Here is a 24,706-nt window from a genome sequence, read left to right as displayed (position 1 = left end):
TTTGTTGCCATCGAGAAGGCTACCCTGAAATCATAAATAAGTTGGATAATGAGGGGGGGGGGGTGAGAAATACCTTCAATGATGTACAGAAACACACACGTTGATTTGATCTCATAATTTATTTACCTTGTAGACTTCTCTAAGTCCATCTTTGCCTATTCTATTTTCAATTGAGAACTTATTTGTTGTAGCTTCAATGGTTGCACAAATGAACTGCAACTATAAAAATATGTACATTTTAATGTAAATACCTACATTATAGTTTTCCCCCACAGCTGACTGAGTTGTCTTTTTTGGAAGGAAAAAAAAAAGACATACGTACAATTTTTCTTCAAAATGGCCTTATAACTATTGCTCTTTTTTCTTTGCCAGTAACAAAAGCCGAAACAAAAAAGCATGATCAAGACGACAGTAGTAACAGACACATTGTGACGACTGTTCGTTCAAAACCAATTTAGATTAAATCAAATAATTTATTTAAAAGATTAACCATGATAGAAAAGAAGAAACCTTAAAATTATAAAATTACTATCATGGTTAAAAGAAATAAACTTATATTACGAGCAATATCAATCATTAACTTGAGCCTTGGACTTTCAAAGTCCAGAAATATCATTCAACTATTAGCCCAAACCAAACTTATATTTTCAAATATACGAATTGATAAATCATTTTAATATAAGCTATAGAGCCCATTAGTCAAAAGTCAACACTTTTAAAAGAGTGTCACATGCAGAGTCTTAAAGGTCTCTGGCCTTCTAACAACCTTATCACATCTGATAGTAGTAATTAAAAGTATTAGTTTACAATATTAGAGTAGATGAGCCCTATGTAACAATATATAATAAATCAGCACATAGAACAAAAGCAAGGAGGCTATATAAGCTATAACATCACACTATGCCTCCGGAGCATTCCCTGATGGGCCATCACCTGAACTATCACCTGAAGATAGTAAAAACCACGAGGTGAGACAAAAGCCTCAGTAACCAACTTTTCAACTCATCATACATACTAACATGTGCTCGTGAGGTGTCAAGTGGAGCACTTATTAATTCTTGAGAAATATAGATATATCCATACAAATATAATTTCAATCATTCAAACCCTTACTATGAAGGCTAACACACAAGCTACATAAGTCTATCCATCACTATGGGGATCAATCAGACATATAGACCTATTCGTCACTCTGGGGATGAATAAGAAGCCACAAAGCCTATCCCTTACTATGGGGGATGAAGGAAGCCAACCAATTGCATCAATGGCGGCCTTACCACATGATAAAACAGGACTCAATCTAAAATCCAAATAACAACCAATCATTCACAATATAACAAACAATGTCTTAATCTTTTCTCAATATAATCCATAAGATATAAATTATATATTTTTTCAAACTTCTTAATCACAATTCTAAAAATCTCTCAACACAATTTTCATAGCTCAAAAGGTATAACATATTTACTTAAGTTCCAAATAACACATTATTATTCTAAAATAGCAAAATACTCATAAACAACATATTAGCACATATAACAAATAGAAAGTGGTTACCTCTCGTCAAAGCAATAGAAAGGATTACCACAAGGCCAATCCTTTACTTAACCAATAATTAATCTACATAATTAATATAACCACATATTAGTATAAGCTAATTAATTAATTAATTAAGCTTATATATATTAGTTAAATTTTTAATTTGATTTATATTCTAAATTTTCACAACTCTCATAACCTAAAATTAAGTATTTTTTTACCTGACTTATAATTTTCTAACAAGCCAAATTATTTACTTTAATAAAAGAAATGTTTCAAAATTTTCAAATATGAAATTATTATATTTTAAATTCTAAAAATCTCATTTGAAGTTTAAACCTCAAAATCAAATCATCAAAAATTCAATAGTACCCCAAATATTTATAAATAAATAATCTAATCAAAACTTTAATGGTATAACTATCACACAAACATATATATTTTCATGCATAATAAACTTTTTAGCTAAAATAATTATTTTAAAACCTCCAATCATCCAATAAATAAAACTCAATTGATTAAAATCTTAATAATATGTCAAATAATCCAAATAAATGATTTAAGTTAAATTTAATCAGTAAAAATATGTTATATGCCATATATAACAGATTTTTCAACTAAACAAATTAATTTAAATATTAAAAACTAACAAATGGGCAAATCTAAATTGATTAAAATTAACTACTCATTTACTTCTAAATTTCTATAATCATCTATTATCAAAACTCAATACTTACATCATATATAAATGTCAAAATTTTCTCTAATAACTATAGTAATACTACTATTAGAAAGCGTAAAATATTTAGGAAATATTCATGAAGAAAGTTTGATGAAAAGAAGTAATTTTATGTACCTAAATTATCTTCAAAGTTTGCCCCTTCCTTTACGAGGACCGTAACTCTACTCTTTCCTATCTCTCTCCCGCTTTCTTTCTCTCTTTTCCTCTTTCTCTCACGCACCCTCATTTTCTACTTTTGTTCTCTCTTGTATCTCAATCTTCTCTAACCACCTTTCTCAATTTTTCTTCTTACATTAAACCCCCCCAAGTCTTCCTTCTTATTCAATGTTTTAGCTTTCCACCGAATTTGGTGGAAAGCTGTTGCCATTTTTTTTAAATATTATAATATTATTATTTTAAAATTTTTTTTACAAAAATCCTAAAATAAAATTTAGGATATTACAATTCTCCCCACCTAATTAGAATTTTGTCCTCAAAATTCAAACAACCACACACAAAAGTCAAAAACAGAAGCAACTCAAGGTGCTTACTAAGAAAACAAGTAAGGGTACTCATAACGCATCTGCTCCTCAGTCTTCCAAGTAGTATCACCGAGACTCATGCCTTTCCAAAAGACCTTTACAAGACGGATAGTCTTATTCCTCAATTGTTTATTCTTAACGTCTAAAATCCACTTTGGCTCTCCTGGATAGGTCAAATTATCTTATAACTTGACCTCTTCAGGCTCAATAACATGAGACGGATTGAGATGATACTTCTTCAACTGCGACATGTGGAACACGTCATGTAAACAAGAAAGATATGGCGGCCATGCAATCCTATGTGCAACAGGTCCAATCCGCTCCAGAATCTCATGAGGGCCCATGAATCAAGGTGTAAGCTTTTTGGCCTTAATGGATCTGCCAAAATCTTGTGACTAGTGTTTTAAAAGCCGGACCGGACATTGAACTAACGAGGCTAGTGGGTCACGGTCTGCACGGTTGGACCGGTAATGTAATAATTAAATAAAAATAATATTATATACATATATAATGCTATAAATAAAAGAGAGAGATATGAAATTTTTACATAACTTAAGTACAATCAAACTCTATGTAACATCTTTCCAAAATATCAAGTCCCAAGACATTGAAATCATCAAAAATAACATAACATCATATCATCAATAATAGCAAGTATCAACAAGAAGTTAACATACCTCACTAATAAAAAATAAGTAGAAGTTCAAGTTCATGACTTATCAAACAGTTGTGGATCTTGATTAAGCCAAGCATGAGTTTCTTGGAACTCATCTCCACTATAACTATCAACATGTTCTTGAGGAAATGATTCTAAATCAAGCCCTCCAATTTTAGAGCATCCAACCTCATCTTCAATCTCATTAACTCTCTCTTCATTGAGGTCCTCAACTTGATTGATGGAAGCTCTTGGTATTGTTGTATCATCATAAATTATATCTTCTTCTATCTCATCATAACGAAGGCAAGAAGAATCATCCTCATCTTCCATGATCCAATACTCAATATCACCGATGCTTTCATAATCAATAGGATCAAAAGATCTTTTCTTGTTAAAAAGCCTAAAACACATGACAATGTCAAAGATTAATAAAAGTGAAGATCTCATACAATAAAACTTATAAACAAAATAAATTGAAGTAAAGCTTGGGAATAATTAGGAATTTATGGTAAAATACCTATTCTTCAAACAAAAATTATAATGAACAAACACAAGATGATTGAATCTTTTATGCTCCAACCTATTCCTTTTCCTAGAGTGTATTCTTTCAAATACACTACAATTTCTTTCACAACCTGATGAAGATGAAGTTTAGCTCAAGAACCTCATTGCTAATTTTTTAACGTTTGGTGCACTATCCCCAAACATCTTCCACCATTCATCTGGCACACTGAACATCAAATACAAAAATAAATATATCAAGTGAATAGCAAAAGATATATGAAAAGTCAAATGCAAAAATATAAAAATTTACTAGGTCATAATGTTTTTAGATAGGCAAGAGCCATTGGACGACCAAAGCTGTCAAGTTGATCTTGATAACGTAAGCTTTCTTTCACAAACTTGGTTTTATTAGATGACACTGCCTTATCCAAAACCATAAGAAAACCAACCATGACCTCCGGTTTTTTAGAAAAATTCTGCTTGTCATAGAAGAATACAAGATTTAGGAAATAAGCTGCCGCATGAAGTTGTTGACGAAGTTGAGTATCCCACCTTCTTCTAATAATTCTTGTATAAGGCATGTATAGGGATTTTTTATTCATAAAAATATTCTTTATGGTTTTTCTTGCCCTATACATGCCATCATATACATACCCAAGAGAAGGTCTCTCATCAGCATCAACAATCCTTAGTAATCGAATAAGTGGTGAAACAATTTATACAACAATTTTACAGTCACTCCAAAATTTGTTGTCCAACACAATCATAGTCACGTCCTTGGCCTTTTGATCTTTTGAATATCTAGATTCTATAAACATCTTGCTGGTAACCAAAGATTGCAAATCATGTTTATGCTCAGAAATGCTTTTCAATGCAAGAAAAGTTGTTGCAAACTGTGTTGGCCCTGGATGAATAATTTCTGTCCAACCATCTTTTTTCCTTAACCAAGCTAGCAAATATACATGATTGTAAACAAACTTTGTAATCATAGATGCACGTGATGCTAAGTTAGTCACAATTTCCATTTTCCTAATATCTCCTAAAATCAAGTTCAAACAATGTGCAGCACAAGGAGACAAAAAAATATAAGGATATTTATCAGTTAATAACCTTCCAGCAGCTTTATAGTTAGCTGCATTATCAGGTACTAAATGAACAACATTTCTTGTACCGAAAAAATCAACCATTTCAATGAACAAGTTACAAAGATTTTGAGCATCCTTAACTATGTTTGAAGAATCTCAATGACCAAGAATTGGAAATTGACACAGTAAGGAACTATAGAATATATTGAATATCCTAGAAAGATTGATTTTTATGAATTGTTCATTCAATTAATTTCATAATCTCAAATCAAATAAGTTGTATCTTGCTTTCAAATTCAGAGAAACCCTAGAAATAATAATGGGCAATCCTGAGCCAAATCCTGTTGCATCAATAGATTTAATGAAAATAATTCCCCTTAGAGAGTAGGCAAGAAAGTTAATCAATTGCCTATTTGCCTGATCTTGCTAACCATCAGCCATTATTGTGCAACCAGTCTTTTCCCAAAATTTTCTAAAACTATCAACTAACAACTGAACTTCTTTTTTGGTGTCTTGCAATAATTTGGTTCTAATAGCATGGTAAGTTGGCCCTTTATAACCAGGACGAATGGCTGCAACTGCATCTAACATAGGCTGAAAGTAAGCTGAATTCACAGCATTCATGGGAATACAACAATCATATAACCATCTAGCAATACCTAAGTCTGCTCTATGAACGGGTTCTTTACCTGCAAGTGCATGTCGTATCCCTGGTTGTGCTCCTGGGGTTGTTCTTGGAGCAAAATAGTTATTTATATCTCCAGTCACCTTTCTTTTTCCAAGTTGAGAAGTATTTAGATTTTGAGCATTCAATTGGCTCTCCCTAGGATTTTGGACTGGAAAAGGAGCAACATCTTGTGTATCTAGAGCATCACTTTCAAATGATGGGACATCAAGGCTATAAAGATTGTCTTCTTCATAATTATCTTGTTTCTTACTTTTCTTCTCTTCAATCTCCTTTAAATGTTGTTCTAATCAGTAACAAATATCAGTAGAAACTTTTTTACAGCTTACTGCATCCCCTTTTTTTTCCAACAAGATGTTATTTCATTCTATGAATTCCTCCACCAGCAAATTCCTTCGCACAATATAAACATCTCAAATGTTTTTTTCCACTTGGCGTCCTACTTGGTACTTGAATACAATGCTCCCAGGTAGGATCTGCGTTTAATCTTACAGATTGTGATACAGCAGTTGATACTTGTTCAAATGACTTTTTCTGTAATATGAAAATATAGTTAATATGAGATTGACTTGCACATACAAGTAAATAATCATCTATAAGGGCAACATAAAGGAACTTTTAATTGTTCAATATAATCTAGGTAGTATGCTGATTGATAGTGTAATAATAAACTACTCTTTAATGTTCACTGAAAGCATTTGTGACTCCTAAATATGTTTCTTTAAAAAAATTAGTTTATAAGAAACGAATTAAATAAGAATACAGCCAAATTTTCTTTGTCATGTGAAACCCACCCAATTCCATACAACTTTTAGAGGAGTCACATGAATTCATGCCACCCAAGTTTCTTTATCATGTAGAAAAATTCATTGCAACTTTTTACTCCATAAAAGACGAATTAAAGGTCAGTGGTGGTCCCCTACCCCAAACTATGATAGTTTTATCACATCGAAACAAAATGAAAAACCAATAAATAAAGAGTAGTGGTCCCAGTTTTATCAAAAGCTTCAAAAAGCATCAAATACATGCTATTCATTTATTCTACAGTCAACAAGATGCCAAACAATCGAATCAAACCACTTATTTCATACCTTCGAAAGCAGACTACTAGAGGGCATCGAACGTCTAAGGCCAACACTCAAAATATGAGTTGTGAGAGTCACCAATACTGCAATGTGTTTGCTTGAAGAAGGACGACTTTAAAGAATTAAATCTCAGATGGTCTCTTTGACCGTAGGTGGAAGGTGTTTTTTGCCGACTATGGAGAGCAGGGAGGCAACGTGAGTATGAAATTGATCAGGGATTGAGGGGTTTTTTAGGGATGAATGTGGGTTTTTTTTTTTGGATAGATATGCAATTTTTTTTTTAAAAGTGTTTCTGGGCCTAACAATTGACCCATTTTTTTATTTTAAAACTACCTCGATCTCAATTAAACTTCGGTTCCTGGTCCAACAACCAGCTCAAAGCGGCCCAACACGGCTTAACCAACAAAACAGTTGAACCATAGAAAACGAGCCGGGGATGGCTTTGGTCAGCAGTCTAACTAATTTGACCGTTCGGTCCTGTCTGGTTTTTAAATCATTGCCTATGATAGGTGAAACCTTCAGAAATACATGATCACCTGCTTCAAATTCTAAAGGTCTCCTCTGACAATCTGTATAACTCTTCTGTCCACTTTGGGACATCAATAACTTCTACTTGATCAGCTCAATCTTTCTGGTTGTTTGGTCCACTAAATTTGGGCCAATAATTGTTCTTTTACTCAATTCAGTCCAACAAAGTGAAGATCTACACTTCCTCCTGTATAAAGCCTCATATAGTGCCATTTGAATACTAGAGTGATAGTTGTTGTTATAGGCAAACTCAGCTAATGACGAGTGTCCCAACTGCCCTTTGTCTCTATAATGCAAGCCCTCAACATGTCCTTGAGAGTATGAATAGTCCTCTCGGTTTGTCTATTAGTTTGAGGATGATAAGCAGCACTAAATTTGAGTTTAGTGCCCATAGCTTCATGTAATGACTACCAGAACTTTGATGTAAACCTCAGGTCCCTATCTGAAATGATAGACTCTGGCACTCCATGAAGTCGAACAATCTCATCTATATACAACTTTGTCAATCATTTCAAGGAGTAAGTACTCTTGATAGGTAGGAAGTGTGATGACTTAGTCAATCTATCCATAATTACCCATATCGCATCATAGCCAGTTAGGGTTCTTGGCATGCTAGTAATGAAATCTATGGAAATACTATCCTATTTCTATTGGGGAATATCAAGATTCTTTAATAGTCCTGGAGGTCTTTGATGGTCTATCTTGACCTTTTGACATGTCATAAACTTGAATACAAAATCCATGACATCTCTCTTCATTTTTGGCTACCAGTAGTTCTTTTTCAGGTCCTGGTAGATCTTGGTTATCCCTAGGTGTATCATGTAACTACTTCGATGCACCTCTTTTAGAATAGTCTTTTTGATTTCCTCATTATCAGGAACACAAATCCTTTTCTTGTACCTTAAGATTCCTTCTTCACTAATTTCATGATCAGGCACATCACGGGTCTCCACTTCCTCTTAGATACTCAATAACCGGTCATCCTCCATCTGTGCAGCCATTAAGTCTCGAAAAAACTCATAGTCACCCACAATTGATTGTAGAGTGGCTAGAGCCTCATGCACTGCTTGGAGATTTCTCAATCTCTCTAAACAGTAGTGTTACTCTAAACTCATATGAAGCACATGTACTGTTTTCCTACTCAAAGCATCTGCAACCACGTTGGCTTTACCCGGATGATACTTAAGCTTAAAGCCATAGTCCTTGATGAATTCCATCCACCGACGTTGTCTATTATTCAGTTCTTTCTGATCTACTAAATACTTCGGGCTTTTATGATTGCTGAAGACTTTAAACTGTGATCCCTATAAGCAGTGCCTCCAGATCTTCAATGCAAAAACTACCACAGTTAATTCTAGGTCATGTGTAGGATAATTCTCCTCATGCAGCCTTAATTGCTTAGATGTATAGGCAACCACCTTACCTTCCTGCATCAGGACACACCCTAAACCTTCAAGTGAAGCATCAGTGTAAAGGGTGTATGATTTAATAAGATCTGGAATAGTCAACACTAGGGCTGTGGTCAACTTAGCCTTCAATTCTTAGAAAGCTGCCTCACACTTTTCGTCCGAGAAAAACGGCTGGTCTTTCTTGGTCAACTTAATTAGATGCATGGCGATTTGAAAAAATCCCTTGATGAATCTTTGGTAATACCCAGCTAAGCCCATGAAACTTATCACCTCCGTCATAGATTTTGGTGATTCCCATTTTAACACGGCATCAACCTTGCTAGGATCAACAGCTACTCCTTCTGCAGATACTACATAACCTAAGAACTTCACTTCTCTAAGCCAAAACTCGCACTTGCTTAACTTAGCATACAACTGATGATCCCTTAATATTCGTAATACAATGTAAAGATGCTCTCAATGTTCCTTCTTGTTCTTAGAGTATATCAGGATATCATCTATAAACACCACAATGAACTTGTCCAAGTACAGCCTAAAGATCCTGTTCATATAGTCCATAAACACCGTTAGAGTATTCGTCAAACCAAAAGGCATCACTAGAAACTCGTAGTGCCCATATCTGGTGTGAAATTCTATCTTCAGGATGTCTTCTACTCTGACTCTTAATTGATGAGATCCCAACCTTAAGTCAATCTTAGAAAACACCGCTAACCCCATTAGTTGATCTAGCAAGTCATCAATCCTAGGTAAAGGATATTTGTTTTTGATAGTCACTTTGTTTAACTGCCTGTAATCTATACACAATCTCAAGCTCCCATCCTTCTTTCTCACAAACAATACTAGTGATCCCCAGAATGAGACACTTGGTCTAATAAACCCTTTTTCAACTAACCCAGAATGGCGCCGGCTCTCCTCTACCTCTCGAGTCTTGTAGGTTGTCATCCTGAGTTTTGTGTAGGCATCCTTGAAACTCTTAAACTCATATAATGCCATTTGCTACTTCAACTTTGGCCTCGCTTGTTCTATTAATTATCGGGCCATCCGCTCTAGGTTATCTTTCTGCCGCAGGTAGGTAATATGCTTAGAGAGGTCAATATACTTGGCAATAAACTCATCCTCATGCATGTTCTTCTGTCGAAGAGCATAACAAGCTATTTCTTTTTTTTTTTTGTCTCATGGCTGGGCAAAAGTAGTGATAAAAGAACATCTGTTTGAATTCTGTCCAAATAATCTCTGAGTTATCTATGCCGCTTACACTCCTCCACCACCTCTTAGCTTGGTCCCTTAATAAGACCACCGCTTTGTGTACCTTCTGATAGGTATTACAGCCACAAAGCTTTGAATATTGTCTCTATATCATCAATCTAAGCCTAAGCTTTATCAGGACCCATACCCCCATCAAAATCTTTGGGTAATATCGCTCTATGTCCTTCAATACACTCTTAAGGTTCACAGTCTCTTCTTTTTCTTGTCGCCTTTACAAGCTACTATCTTCTCTGGTTCCTTCAATAAAACCCCTGTAGGTTCCAGAATTACCCACAAACAACTCAGGAAGCCCACTCTCTTTGAACTCTTCCATAGCTTTCTTGCTTCTTAAGTCTTTCCAGCTTCCTTACCCTATCATCTACCATCGTAACTACCACTTCCCTTAGCTGTTGCAGTAAGGTCTCTTGGCTAAACTACAAAGGATTCAGTGGTTGATTAGGTCAGTTTGTGGATTCATCCCCACCCTTATCGGTTTGTCGGGATCATGTTCGCACTATCCTCCCCACCTAAGGATGGAACCTACCAAAAAAGAATAAAAAAGTAACGTCAAGCACAGGCATAAAGTAATAGGGAAGGTTATGTGAGATTATTGTATATTGCCACTAAATGCAATGTAATGCAACCCAATTCACAGAATCTTTAGCTCTGATATCAAATTATGACGACCGTTCGTTCAAAACCCATTTAGATTAAATCAAACAATTTATTCAAAAGATTAACCATGATAGAAAAGAAGAAATCTTAAAATTATAAAATGACTATCATGATTAAAAGAAATAAACTTATATTACGAGTAATATCAATCATTAACTTGGGCCTTGGACTTTCAAAACCCAGAAATATCATTCAACCATTAGCCTAAACTAAACTTATATTTTGTAAACATACAAACTGATAAATCATTTTAATATAAGCTATAGAAACAATTAGTCAAAGGTCAAAACTTTCAAAAGAGTGTCACATGCAGAGTCTTAAAGGTCTCTGGCCTTTTAACAGCCTTATCACATCTGATAGTAGTAATTAAAAGTATTAGTTTACAATATTAGAGTAGATGAGCCCTATGTAACAATATATAATAAATCAACACATAGAACAAAAGCAGGGAGGCTATACAAGCTACAACCGTACACTATGCCTCAGGAGCCTTCCCCAATGGGCCACTACCTGAACTATCATTTAAAGATAGTGAAAAACCATGATGTGAGACAAAAGCCTCAGTAACAAACTTTCCAACTCATTATGCATACTAACATGTGCTTGCGATTTATCAAGCGGAACAGTTATTAATTCTCAAGAAATATAGATATATCCATAGAAATATAATTTCAATCATTCAAACCCTCACTATAGGGGCTAACATACAAGTAACATAAATTTATCCCTCACTATGAGAATTAATCAAACATATAGGCCCATCCCTCACTATGGAGGACGAAGGAAGCCAACCAATATGCACCAATGGCAGCCTTACCACATGATAGAACAGGACTCAATCCAAAATCCAAATAACAATCAATCATTCATAATATAACGAAATATATCTCAATCTTTTCTCAGTATAATCCATAAAATAGAAATAATATATCTTTCCAAACTTCTCAATCGCAATTTCAAAAATCTCATAAGATAATTTTTATTGCTCAAAAGATATAACATATTTACTTAAGTTCTAAATAACACGTCATTATTCAAAAATAACAAAATACTCACAAACAATATATTAGCACATATAACAAATAGAAAGTAGTTACCTCTCGCCAAAGCAATAGAAAGGATTACCATAAGGTTAATCCTTTGCTCAACCAATAATTAATCTACACAATTAATATAACCAGATATTAATATAAGCTAATTAATTAATTAATTAAGCTTATATATATTAGTTAAATTTTTAATTTAATTTTTATTCTAAATTCCCACAACTCTCATAACCCAAAATTAAGTTTTTTTTAACTAACTTATAATTTTCTAACAAGCCAAATTATTTATTTACATCTTCCAAATTATTTATTTGAATAAAAGAATTTTTTCAAAATTTTCAAATATGGAATTATTATATTTTATATTCTAAAAATCTCATTTAAATTTTAAACCTCAAAACTAAATTATCAAAAATTTAATAGTACCCCAAATATTTATAAATAAATAATCTAATCAAAACTTTAATGGTATAACTATCACACACACAAATATATATATATATATATATTTCCATACATAATAAACTTTTTAGCTAAAATAATTATTTTAAAACCTCCAGTCATCTAATAAATAAAAGTAAACTAATCAAAATCTCAATAATATGTCAAACAACTCAAATAAATGATTTAACTTAAATTTAATCGGTAAAAATATGATATATGCCATATATAATAGATTTTTCAACTAAACAAATTAATTTAAATATTAAATACTAACAAATATGCAAATCTAAACTAATTAAAATTAACTACTCATTTACCTCTAAACTTCTATAATCATCTATTATCAAAACTTAATACTTACATCATATATAAGTCTTAAAATTTTCTCTAATCACTATTGTAATACTACTATTAGAAAGCATAAAATATATAGAAAATATTCATGAAGAAAGTTTGACGAAAAGAAATAATTTTATGTACCTAAATTATCTTCAAAATTTGTCCTCTCCTTCACGAGGACCGCAACTCTACTCTTTGCTATCTGCTCTCTTTCTCTCTTTTCCTCTTTCTCTCACGACCCTCATCTTCTGCCTCTGCTCTCTCTTTTATCCCCATCTTCTCCAACCCCTTTCTCAATTTTTCTTCTTGCATTAAATCCCCCCCCCCCCACAAAGTCTTCCTTCTCATTTAATGTTTTAGCTTTTCACCGAATTCTATGGAAAGCTGTTACCATTTTTTTAAAATATTAAAGTAATATTTTTTTTTTGAATTTTTTTTTTACAAAAATCCTAAAATAAAATTTAGGATATAACACACACTGCCATTATAATTGTTAGTGAGTGGTCGTTATCTCTTTTCCTGCGTAAATTAATATGAGTATGCATTTACATGCCCCAGATAAGAACTGGAGAAGATTTTTATGCACAAAATTGAGAGCCAGTTAAGGATATCAATTTATATGTAGTGATATATCTCTGTGACAAAGATGAAAGATGACTAGATCCTGAATTACTTTACCTGTATTTCCTGAAACTCTGGGAGTTGGGGGATACAAGGGCGGCTCTAAAACACCACTATTATATATGGGGGATTCGCAGGTGGCGCCAAAACAGCACTTTTACTGTCATTATAAAATCGGTACGATTCAAACCTCAAGTTGCAGCTAGGATTAATGACTTGTCCACCTTTTATTCCAGGAGAACATGACATGATATGTTGCCAAGCATCCTATGGACATTTTTGGCACTTTGGGTTGGACAGGACTGGAGTACATTGTGCAAGACTATACAACGTTGTCAATTCTGAAGAGCTGCATTCTGTTTTTGTTGCAAAATTTTTCACTCCTGCATGCGCTGATGAGGTCGATGTCGCCGCCACTAAACCATTCAATGTATTCGCTAATAGTCGATTGAAGCCCTGTGTTTAAATTCTAAGCATATCCCAACCAGGTTATGTATATATAGGTTGTGTGTGTGGGGTTGAGAAGAAAGAGCGATTGGAATGGGGAAGCATGCACTTATCATACCCAATGATAGCCTCCTTCGAAAGCGTTTAGTTTCACGATTCCCTCATTGACATATTCATTGCAGAGCTTGAGGGGCACGACACACACATGAAGAGGACGTAGACGGTGTCGGCCTTGTTTCCGACGATGGTTCTGCAGAATCCATTGTTTTTGGTGTCGTTGGATGACTTGGAGAGTTCGAAGGTGAGGCTTTTGAGGTTGTTTAGGTAGGGATCATTGGCAGTAAAGATTTCAGTGACCGAGCAGTTCCAGTCTGTAAGAGTAGGACTTCCAAGCCCTGTTTAATAGACGAAACAAAATGTTTATAATTATGTCATGGCCTTAACTATTCGTAAATACCGAATTAATCCTTCAATAGGTAAACAAACATTATTGTTAACCATGAGTAAACTGTTATTTGTGTTTTTGAAATTCAACGATTTTTTTTCTTTGGTTTTTTTTTTTTTTGACAATTACTTTCATTGGATAATTATTTCTTGAAAATTCAATGATGTCTTCAATTTAAAAAATAGGCAAAATTAGCCAGAAGTATATCAGTATAGAAATAAAAACATAAGATGCATAAATCTTAAATCTCGGCAAGATCAAATGTGTGGACGACGCAGGGAATCTCCTCACCCTCGTCTTCTCCTCTTGGTTTTTCTCACACATGTCGTGCAAATTAAACATGGCAAAAGGAAAGGAAAAGAGAAAAAAATGGTGACACTATGTACCTTGAGCAGGAGAAACAATGGAGGGAGGCTGGTTGACCTTATAATAAAATCAGTCTATTTCGAATCTCAAATTGCAGCTCGGATTCAGAATTCCATGCATTGCAATATAGCGGATTGGAATAAGTTAGATCATGTCATTGAGATAATCGCTACAGAATTGTGGAGACAGATCCGGCGTGCACTGTACAAGAGTTCACAGCGATCCCCAACTACTGACATTTGCTTCTTTGGTTGCAAATTTCTTGATGCCTGCAGGTCCTGATGGTGTACCTGCCTCCACCGCTGCTTCTTTCAACATCTTATTTAATTCTCCACGTGGGTTTGCATCGTCTGACTTTTCTGGACTTCTAATTGTGCAAATTTTACATCTGCCGGTTATAATAATGCTGTCAACTGTAGGCTGTTGGTGGAGGGTGGAGAAGAAAGAACGATGCGAATAGCGAAGGAAGCACTGATCATACCAGAAGATTGCCTCTTTATTAATGTAGGGACAATTTGAGGCTATTCTGTTTGTGAGAATTCAAAAGAGTGTTAGGGTTGAACAGGTAGGGGCTATTAGAACTGAAGTTTTTATTAATTGTGCAGTTGCGGTCATAGTAAGCCAGGATTTCTACTTCAGAAGAAGTCAGATTGAAGTCGTTGAGAAGGAGATGCTAGAATGGCATTTTCAGAAATGGCATATCCATCTTCCTGCCCAATGCTTCTTCTGCATGGGTTCTGGTAAATCCAATGAACTAACTAGTAGGGATATATGTTTAGTTTTTTAAATTTTCTTCAAGTTTTGGTTTAAGCCCTTAAATTTAAAAAAAATATTTTTAAGTTCTCTAATATTAATGCTATGAGTTTCATTTAACAGAACTGCTAACTTAGCAGATTTAAAAGGTAATCTTATAATTAAATACTAACAAGGCATACTTTTAATTTTAATTTTTTTAATCTAACCAGAAATTTCTTCTGATGCAATGCACAAGGTGATGTGTGACTAGATATGATTAGATTTGAAATAAGTAAAATATCTATATAAGGTATAATACATACTTAATTTAATTAGAATATGTTATTCTATTTGTATTCTTCACCACTTCTTATTGAAACAATTAGGATATGTTTTTCTTACTTCATGTTTTTTGTGTATTTTTTAAAATATAGCATTTCTTTTATAAAGTAAAATAATTAAAAAAAAGGCATATACATATGGGTTGTATTCATGGCCCCAATTATTCCAAGAAATTCTCATTTCTCCCCACCCCAAAATATTCTTCTTTTTCCGTGTATTTTAAAAATAGAACTTTTATAATAAAAATAAGGCACACATACAGAGAGAGAGAGCATATAGGCATAAAAATTTAGGTTATTCTGCCATAAAAATATTAGACCTGTATAAAGTTGAATGGATTGAATTACTATTAATAACTGACTATAATTATATGCAAAACTAATGTAAGAGACACAGGGATGCATGAAGCTGAAACAATTTTCGATAAGAAACAAAATATGGATCTGCAACCCGACCTATTTAAGTATTAATGGGGATTACGAGATTTCATAAGTATATTAGATAGATAGATTATTTTTATATTTTAAAGTAATTTTAAGCATTTAAAAAATTAGCTATCTGATAAAATTTTAAAATTTTAAACATCTATAAAAAACAATTATATTGAAAAAAAAATTAATTTAGAGCATGTTCCGTCAATATTGATTGCAAGATCACTATTTAGTCAACATTATTCATTAAATGAGACTAACAATGATAATGTTAAAAGATCAAAAATATATTTTTTAAACTGAAGGGGTTAAACCGAAATTTCAGCTAAACTTATAGAACCAAATGTCTGTTTTAATCAATAATTATTTCTCTGATTCTAAATATAAAATTCATTTTGTCATATAAGTCTTATATTTAAAATTAGAAGGGTAAAAAATAAAAGTCGTACTGTTAAAAGGAAACAAATTTAAAGAAATAAGTATTTGGGGAAGCGGGGCATTAGAGTCCCCCACATGATTTGGTCATCTCAATTTCATGGACTAGCAAGTCAAAATTTCATGGTTGCCAGGATCCCATGGGAGCCACTTTAGGCAACCTTCCCTCTTTTTTGTTTTTTTTACAACCAAACCGCTTTTAATTATTTTTATGATCTTATTTATAAGATAGAGAGAGAAAGTTTTTCTTGATCTTATTTGTAATTTGCTTTATTAAATTTTTAACATGAATGTACTATTTTCTCTTTTATTTATTATAGGTTAAACAGTTATTTCTTTTAAAAAGTTTATTTATTAAATAGGGTAAAGTTAAAAAGTTATTATAATTTGATAGAAAGTCAATACAGTTTAAGATTTTTAGTGCCTTATAAATAAGATAATAAGAATATATAATTTCCACTACTATATATAGCTTGGTTTTAATAATAAAATCTCCATGACCAACACGCTTCTATTTTGAAAATTACTTTCCACAGCTAACATGCTTTTTTTTTTTCTTTTGGCCAAAACAGCTAACATGCTTTTAATCTCCACCATCTCTAGTCTCTTTTAAAAGCAGAGTCATTCTTAACGGAGTCTCCGCAGTCCGCACTGTGTAATTTTTTAACCCTTAAATATTTTTGTGGTCCCTACCCAAAAACTATGAACATGTATTTTCCAATAGATATTTGAAAAAGTCTACGGAATATGGAAAATATAGAAATTGAGTTCGCCAGCTCAATCCATTAAAAATAGTGGGTTGGATTAGCAGAATGAACTAGTTTTGAGACAAATATTTTTAGCTTGCACATGCATGCTAACCTCTTAAAAAAAAATCTAAAAAAATCTTTTAATTTTAATATAAAATTTATTATTTTTATTTAATTTAAATGTGGCTTTGATTATTGTTAAGAAATTATTTTTCTCCCTTTCTTTATTGACTTATCATTTATAAAATAGTTATAAAAATAGATTATATGTTTATATTCACAAGTTCGGGGTTAATTTAATTATATAATTATTAGACATAAAAATAATTTAAATTAAAGTTCACAATTTAATTTAAAGACTTCAAAACAAATACTTGAAAACGTAAATTTTTTTTACAAAAAACATGGGTTGGCAGCCTAACTCATGAACCCGCCTCTAAAACGTCGGTCCATAAAGATGTGGAATTTGGAGCCCAGCCTATCAAAGTTGTGACCCGCGGCCCGCGGCGAGTCAAACGGCCGCCTACGAGTCAACCTATATTATTGGTCCACACGGTGCAAACACGTCTCCAGAATAATATCTATTTATTATAAATAATTAATTTAATAAAATTTTAATTTATTCAAATTAGTTAACTAGTTTCAAGATTTACCTTTTTTTTTTTCATGTTTTCTTAAAAAAGGTTTTCAGTTTTTCATAATTTTTTTGGGGGGTCCAAACAGTTTTTCATAATCTGACAATGAGTTTCTCAAAAATCAAGGCTATATAAACCAACTCGCTTAGACTTTTGTCCCGAAGAAGCTGGGGGCTTATTTCCATCCAAAAACACCGGCTCAAAAAAAAAAAAGACACATCCCGAAATTAGTTAACTAATTTGAATAAATTAAAAAATTTATTAAATTAATTATTTATAATAAATAGGTATTTTTTTAAAATATCTTTACTAATTAAGTGTATTATGTATAATTACCGTTACTACAAAAATTATCTTAAAAAAATTGAATAAATATGAAAGATAAAATAAATTAGAATCTTATATTTAAAACTAAAATAAAAATCAAACAAACTCTTATATTAAGAACAAAAGTTCCTTGCTCTTCTTGTTGCATGAAATTAAACTTACTTATAATTATCATAATAAATTTGACAACATTATTAAATCAATAAGACAAATAAACATAATGCCGTACTTTTTAGCCGCCAGATTCATTCGTTATACAGATACGGCATGAAACAAGGAAAATTCCTAGCTGATTGTTTATTTGCCTACCTCCCCTTTGTACAATAATAACAAACCTAATTTTTTTTCAATTTAAATATAAAATTTGAGTAGTATTTTTTATGTATCTTGTTGGCATGAAACATGGTCAAAATTATTGTAATTAAATTAATTCAGTTACATGCAAACATTTTTCATAAAGCATTAAATGCATCAAAGAAGATGCTCGCATCTTTAGAACAAAAATTAAAGATAAAAAGGGCTAGGTAATGTAATACTCCTCTAGTCCTTAATATAAGACTCATTTAACTAATTTGATTAGATCAAGAAAGTTAGGTAAGTTAGTTAATTATAAGAAATGTGATATGTTTTTCCTAAAACACCATAATAATCTTTTTTAATATCTTCTCTCCCTCTTTTACTTGATTATGGTTGAGGGAGTATCCATAAAGGTAATTTAGAGAAAACTGATAAATATGAGAAATAGGTCTTATATTTAGGACCAAAACTAACTCAATAATTAGGTCCTATATTAAGAACGGGAGGAGTGTTTATATATCTCAATAATAATTATTATTAATCTCACTTATTCTTTTTAAAAATACATATCACCCGCACTAAGCCTCACGTCACATCTATATTTTAATTATTATATTATATTATAGAGAAAAACTTAACAAGTATTTTATTTAACGAGGTTACTCAAATATATGTCTGACACGAAATTATCGTCATAAACAATAATATAAAACTTTTACAAATTTAAAACCCTTTGTAATAATATCTATTTTAATATAATAATTATCACAACACACAAAATTTAATTTGAGCCGCTAGCAGATCTTATGGTGATGAGAGCCTTTGTCGTTCGCCTTGGGGTTCCCAATCAAAAATAAATCCAAGCAATGCAATATAGTATAAAATTCGAGTCGTTTCACTCTGAAAAGCCTTTATTTGAAATCCTAAGCAAACTAAGTATCAAAAATAAATAATTGACTTGAAAAGGAATTGATTTTCTTTTTAACTGACTAATTGGCAAAATTTAAAAAGATGCAAAATGAATAAATAATTTTTGAATTTTTAGTTTATGAAATGGATATGAATAAAATAAGCAAAGTGAGTAAACAAGTGACAGCAAATGGAAAAGCAATCCTCTAGCACAATAATTAAGGCTATCATTACTTCAATTAATTTGGGAGTAGCTAAATTCAAAAGACTCTAAGGGCCACCCCCTAGACTTGGTTTAATTAGAATAATCAACACCAAGCCACCTTGCATATTAATTATTCACAATTAAACTGTTTCAGCACAATTAGCCAAAAAGAGAATCAAAGAAAAGCAATTAACATTTTTAGTCCCATAACCAAGCCACCTTGAATTACCACTAAATGTTCACAATAATTTCAAAACATAGTCTGACCCAGTACAATATAAAGAAATTAAAGCTAATCACAGCATAATGTTAAATAATAATCAAAGATTCCAACAACTGCAACCAATCTCAATACAAATATAAATCATCACAGCCCATTCAAACATTATAAAATTCATTCTAAGACCTAGAAATCATAATTACAATGAAAGAAGTAAAGATTAGAAGAGTTGAAACTCCCCTTTAAAGCTCTAAGTTCAAGCCATAACCATTGCTCTAGAGAATTGGAAGGATTTAGCTGCTCCTAACCATCACCACAGCTCCACCAAAATTCCAATTCGGTTCAGTCATGAAGAACAATGAAGATGGAATCTGGAGGAGTGATTTTGCCGTGAAGCTATGGTCCTTCGTTCTCTCTTCCTCGCCGCTGGTCCTCTTTTCTTTTTCTTTCGCCGCCAGCTCCCTCGCGTGTGCGTTGCTCTCCTCTCCTGCCTCACAGGTCCCTCCGCGCCGCTGCGTTGAAGATCATATGAATAATAGGTTTAGTGGGGAGAGGGCAAAACGCAACGTTTTGCTCCCCCTTTTATTATTTTAGTTTTTTTCTTTTTCTTTTTTTTTTTGTTTTTTTATTTTCAAAATCTTCCAAAAACCTTCAAGTAAAAATTCAAAGATAAAGTAGCATTAATTGTCCTCAAAAATCAATTAGTCACAATTAAACCAAAATATAACAATTTTGCCCCTATAAAATAATAATTCAAAATAAAACATATCAAACCAATTAATAATCAATTAAGGCCAAAAGGAACCAATTAAGTTGACAAAACTCATATAAAAGATATCAAAATATGTAAAAATAATTGAGTTTGTCATATGGGCATGTTTGTATGCGAGCATCAGAGATTTCGGTTGGACAAGTGCTTATCTATTTAATTAGAAATTTATGCACCAATGGGATTGAGTTTAGCCAAAAGAGTTAATCCCACAACATGGCAAATCAAATTTAGAATCCCTACTAGTAGAGGTGTCCACATTTAGTACTCGATAGTGCCTCAAATAAGATTACTTCTAATAAGAAAATATATGTACCTAGAAAAAAAAAATTTATGTATTTAGTCACATGAATGATAAGATCAGATATAATGATATGTTAATCAGCGGTCACTATAAATATAAATTATTGAACACATAGCTTAAAAAAATTAAAGGAACGAGATCTTTAAAATTTAAACAATTAAGTCAGATACAAAATTTAAATTTTAATTATTTTCAAAAGCTTAAAGTACATATAGCGTAAAAGGACTTTTTTTTTTTTCCTTTTGGGAACAAGACAAAAGGACATTAAATAAACAAGAGCTTACAAAGCAAATTGACTTTGCAGTCTCTACAGAGAACCCGTGCCCCATCGCCGTAGGTTTTTCCAATCTTTAAAAGAGTTTTGTTCCTTTTTCAACTGAAAATTGAAACAATAAATAAAAGCAAAGCTTGACTTGCTCTCCCCGGTTTCATTGACTTGCGTGGACGAGCTTCTCTTCATCCATCCTCAAGCTTCTTTAGATCTGCCTTGCATTTCGTCCCACCTCATTTCCTCCGTTGCCTTGCATCTTGAGTATTTTCCCCCAAATTCTGTATATTTGATACGTTTTACTATTGTATTTTCCCCCATATCGAACTCAAACATTACCATGGTAAATGTTTGAGTTCGATATGAGATTTTGGATCTTCTTCGATCTCATTGGATTCCAACAAGAAATTGAAAAGTCTCCGCAAATAAATTTCAATGCCTTAAGTCGATCTTCTCCATCATCAACCATCTCTTTCTTTGGCAGCCACTGCAATATCTTCTCTCCCTCATGAGATTAAAGATTCTCCCCCACTCGCCGTTGAATTGAAATATACCGAATAAGAACTCCACAAGCTATAGCTGATGTCTCATTCGAACACCGCTAACAACTTCTTCACCCTTACCATAACGTCCATGGTCATGGCTTCCCACAAAATTTTGTTGCTCTTGCTTATCAGCTTCCTCTTTTCTCCTACAACTGAGGCACAGGTCACTTATCTTTACCACAACTGCTCTTCCAACAAAACCTTCACTGTCAATAGTGCTTTTCAATCGGACCGAACCAAACTCCTCTCTTCCTTAGCTTCTGCCAACACTGACTTCTCCAACGCCACCGTCAACGGTGGCGGCGACACCGTCTATGGCCTCTTCATGTGCCGGGGTGACGTCAACCTCTCGATATGCCACCAATGCGTCGTGAACGCCACCCAACGATTATCTTCCGAGTGCAGAGTTTCGAAGGAGGCAATCATCTGGTACGACGAGTGCATGGTTCGCTATTCGAACCGTTCCTTCTTCGCCACCGTAGACACAAGGCCTAGACTCGGCCTCTTGAACACCGGCAATGCCACCCGGCCCAGCTTCTTACAGTTATTGTGGGACACGCTTAACTTTACGGCAGACGATGCAGCCAACGACGCTAAGAAATATGCCACAAGGCAAGCAAGCATATCTGGGTACGGAACTATGTATTCTCTACTTCAGTGCACGCCTGACCTATCATCCCAAGATTGCAGAAAATGTCTGAGTGCTGTGATTGGAGACCTTTCATGGTGCTGTGTGGGAAAACAAGGAGGAAGAGTTCTATATCCCAGCTGCAACGTTCGCTATGAGTTCTATCCTTTCTATAATAACTCTGATGATCAGCCAGAAGCGACGACTCCTACACCGCCTGCGCTCCCTCCTCCAACAAATTCTCCAGATCCTCGAGGTAAATTCAACTTAAAAAACAATTTTAATTGTTTGTTGAACAACTAATGCGCTTTTCTGATTTTTTTTAAAATGCGTATTTGGGTAAGTCTATTAAAGAAAAAGATTATGCTGATCTCGGCATCAAAATAAATTTTTAAAAAATAACATGACAGCTGGGGAAAATTGAATCTAATCAGAATGTGAATATGATCCCCTGGTCTTACGGGATACAGTCAATGATGTCATCGTTGAGAAGTGGAAGCATATGATGTTTTTGACTTTTTGCAGTAAAAGGGAAAGGTCAGTCAACAAGCACTATTGTGATAGTTGTGGTTTCTTTTGTTGGTGGTCTGGGGATATTTTTTTGTGTCGCCTACTATCTCTCAAAGAGTCTAATCAAGAAGAGACGCAGCGCTCTTCTCAGACAAAAATACTGTAAGCAATTTTCGTTCTCAAACAAATTTTTATTTCCTCAAAATTTGGCTCGTCCAAACAGCTTTTGTATCGATGCTTTTGTCGCTTTCAGCATCATTTACTATTTTTTATGTGTCTAGTTGGAAATGAAGGCAATAATTTAGAGCCTCTACAATTTAGTTTGGCCACTATTGAAGCTGCAACAAATAAGTTTTCGCATGAAAAATGTTTAGGCCAAGGTGGATTTGGACAAGTTTACAAGGTAATACATGTCATCAATATAAATGTTACACATAGACACACATAAGCACACATGTATACGTGTTTCCTAACTTTTAATCTAATCATCAATGGTTCTAGGGTGTTCTTTCAAATGGTCAAGAAATAGCTGTCAAGAGACTTTCAAAAAATTCTTGTCAAGGTGGAGAAGAATTCAAGAATGAGGTTTTATTGATTGCCAAACTTCAACACAGAAATTTGGTGGCCTTGCTTGGATTTTGCATAGAAGAACAAGAGAAAATCCTCGTTTATGAATATGTTCCGAACAAAAGCCTCGACTACTTTCTATTTGGTTTGACAATCTATACCTTCTTTAACTCTTAGTGAAATTTGTAGTTCATGCTATCAGATGTATGTTAGAGTTAATTGCCTATACTTAGATTACCTTTATTTTGTCTCTACATATATAGTTACTCACAACAAATTAATGTACAGGTTCCCAAAAAGGCAAAGTATTAAATTGGGTTGAGCGTTGTAAAATCATTGGAGGAGTTGCTCGAGGAATTCTTTATCTTCATGAATATTCTCGTCTCAAAATTATACATCGTGATCTCAAACCAAGCAATATTTTATTAGATGATGAATTGAATCCAAAAATCTCAGATTTTGGATTAGCTAAAATGGTTGCTATCAACACAAATGAAGGAAGTACAAATAGAATAGTTGGGACATAGTAAGTTCTAAATCTTTTCTCTTTAAGCTCTACATCTATTTTGATATAGTTGAATTGAATAAAGAAAAATAAGTGTTCCTAAGTTGAGATTGAAAAATTTACATCTCAACTAATGTCCTTATTATGTATTGTATGAAAACATTATTATTGATTTTTTTTTTCAGTGGCTATATGTCTCCAGAATATGCAATGTACGGACAATATTCTGAAAAATCAGATGTTTTTAGTTTTGGAGTTATAATGTTAGAGATTATCAGTGGAAAGAAGAATACAAGTCGTCATAGCCAATCACAGCATGCTGATGGCCTATTGAGCTGTGTAAGTTATAATAATGTTTCCATATATAAAAGATTATTTTAACTATATTCTATAACTTTGTAAAATGGTGATAATTAGCTCTCCTTGATTGTCATAGGCCTGGAAGCAATGGAAGGAGGAAAAGTTGCTGGAGATATTAGATTCGAATATAAAAGAATTTGGGTCATATAATGAAGTGATCAAGTGCATCCAGATTGGCTTGTTATGTGTTCAAGAAGATCCAGATACAAGACCCACAATGGCTGCGGTTGTTTCCTATCTTAGTAATGATTCCATTCAGCTCCCATTGCCAGAGGAACCTGCATTCTTTCTAGACGTTAGAATTGGGCCCAGTACCAGTGGAAGTAAGGAATCAGGCTCGACCATTGAAGTGTCTATGAGTGAATTCTTTCCTCGTTAATTAGGACCATGCTTTCATTTCTTCTCTTTCTTCAACACTCTACAAGAGACGAGCATTCTTATTTTACGCACAAAAATTGAGATTTACAATTTATACTGTATGTACGCTTATCCATACTATTCCATCGTAATTATTTAAAGGGACAAGTGATATTTTCCATGCATGACGTTAGTTTTTATAATGTTATTCTAATCATTTTTTA

General features: G+C 33.2%; 1 protein-coding gene and 1 long non-coding RNA gene across 3 annotated transcripts; one reads left to right on the top strand and one right to left on the bottom strand.

The window, feature by feature from the left end:
* Positions 1-841: 841 nt before the first annotated feature.
* LOC114750892 (uncharacterized) lies at positions 842-12,680 on the bottom strand. Of its 2 annotated transcripts, none has more exons than XR_003740695.1 (3): positions 12,647-12,680; positions 11,774-11,836; positions 842-945 (listed from the first exon to the last, which is right to left on the bottom strand). It is a non-coding gene; the product is annotated as an uncharacterized LOC114750892 (long non-coding RNA). The 2 variants fall into 2 exon arrangements; XR_003740696.1 differs by having other exon boundaries at positions 842-933.
* Positions 12,681-21,234: 8,554 nt separating this feature from the next.
* Positions 21,235-24,706, top strand: LOC114750902 (putative receptor-like protein kinase At4g00960). Its single transcript, XM_028939541.1, has 7 exons — positions 21,235-22,404; positions 22,734-22,855; positions 22,975-23,096; positions 23,195-23,405; positions 23,549-23,786; positions 23,951-24,104; positions 24,202-24,706. The coding sequence occupies exons 1-7, from the start codon at positions 21,593-21,595 to the stop codon at positions 24,502-24,504; spliced, it is 1,962 nt and encodes a 653-aa protein (XP_028795374.1). The 5' UTR covers positions 21,235-21,592; the 3' UTR covers positions 24,505-24,706.

The sequence above is a fragment of the Neltuma alba genome, unplaced genomic scaffold, assembly GCF_004799145.2.
Source record: "Neltuma alba isolate B1F8T4 unplaced genomic scaffold, ASM479914v2 tig00006675_pilon, whole genome shotgun sequence".
Classification (NCBI taxonomy): Eukaryota; Viridiplantae; Streptophyta; class Magnoliopsida; order Fabales; family Fabaceae; genus Neltuma; species Neltuma alba.
This window is presented reverse-complemented; position numbering and strand designations above follow the sequence as displayed.

Coding starts and splice junctions, on each gene's coding strand:
- LOC114750902 (XM_028939541.1), top strand. CDS start 21,593: ATGTCTCATTCGAACACCGCTAACAACTTCTTCACCCTTACCATAACG. Junction 22,405..22,733: donor ACGACTCCTACACCGCCTGC/GCTCCCTCCTCC, acceptor TCAGTCAACAAG/CACTATTGTGATAGTTGTGG. Junction 24,105..24,201: donor CTGATGGCCTATTGAGCTGT/GTAAGTTATAAT, acceptor TGATTGTCATAG/GCCTGGAAGCAATGGAAGGA.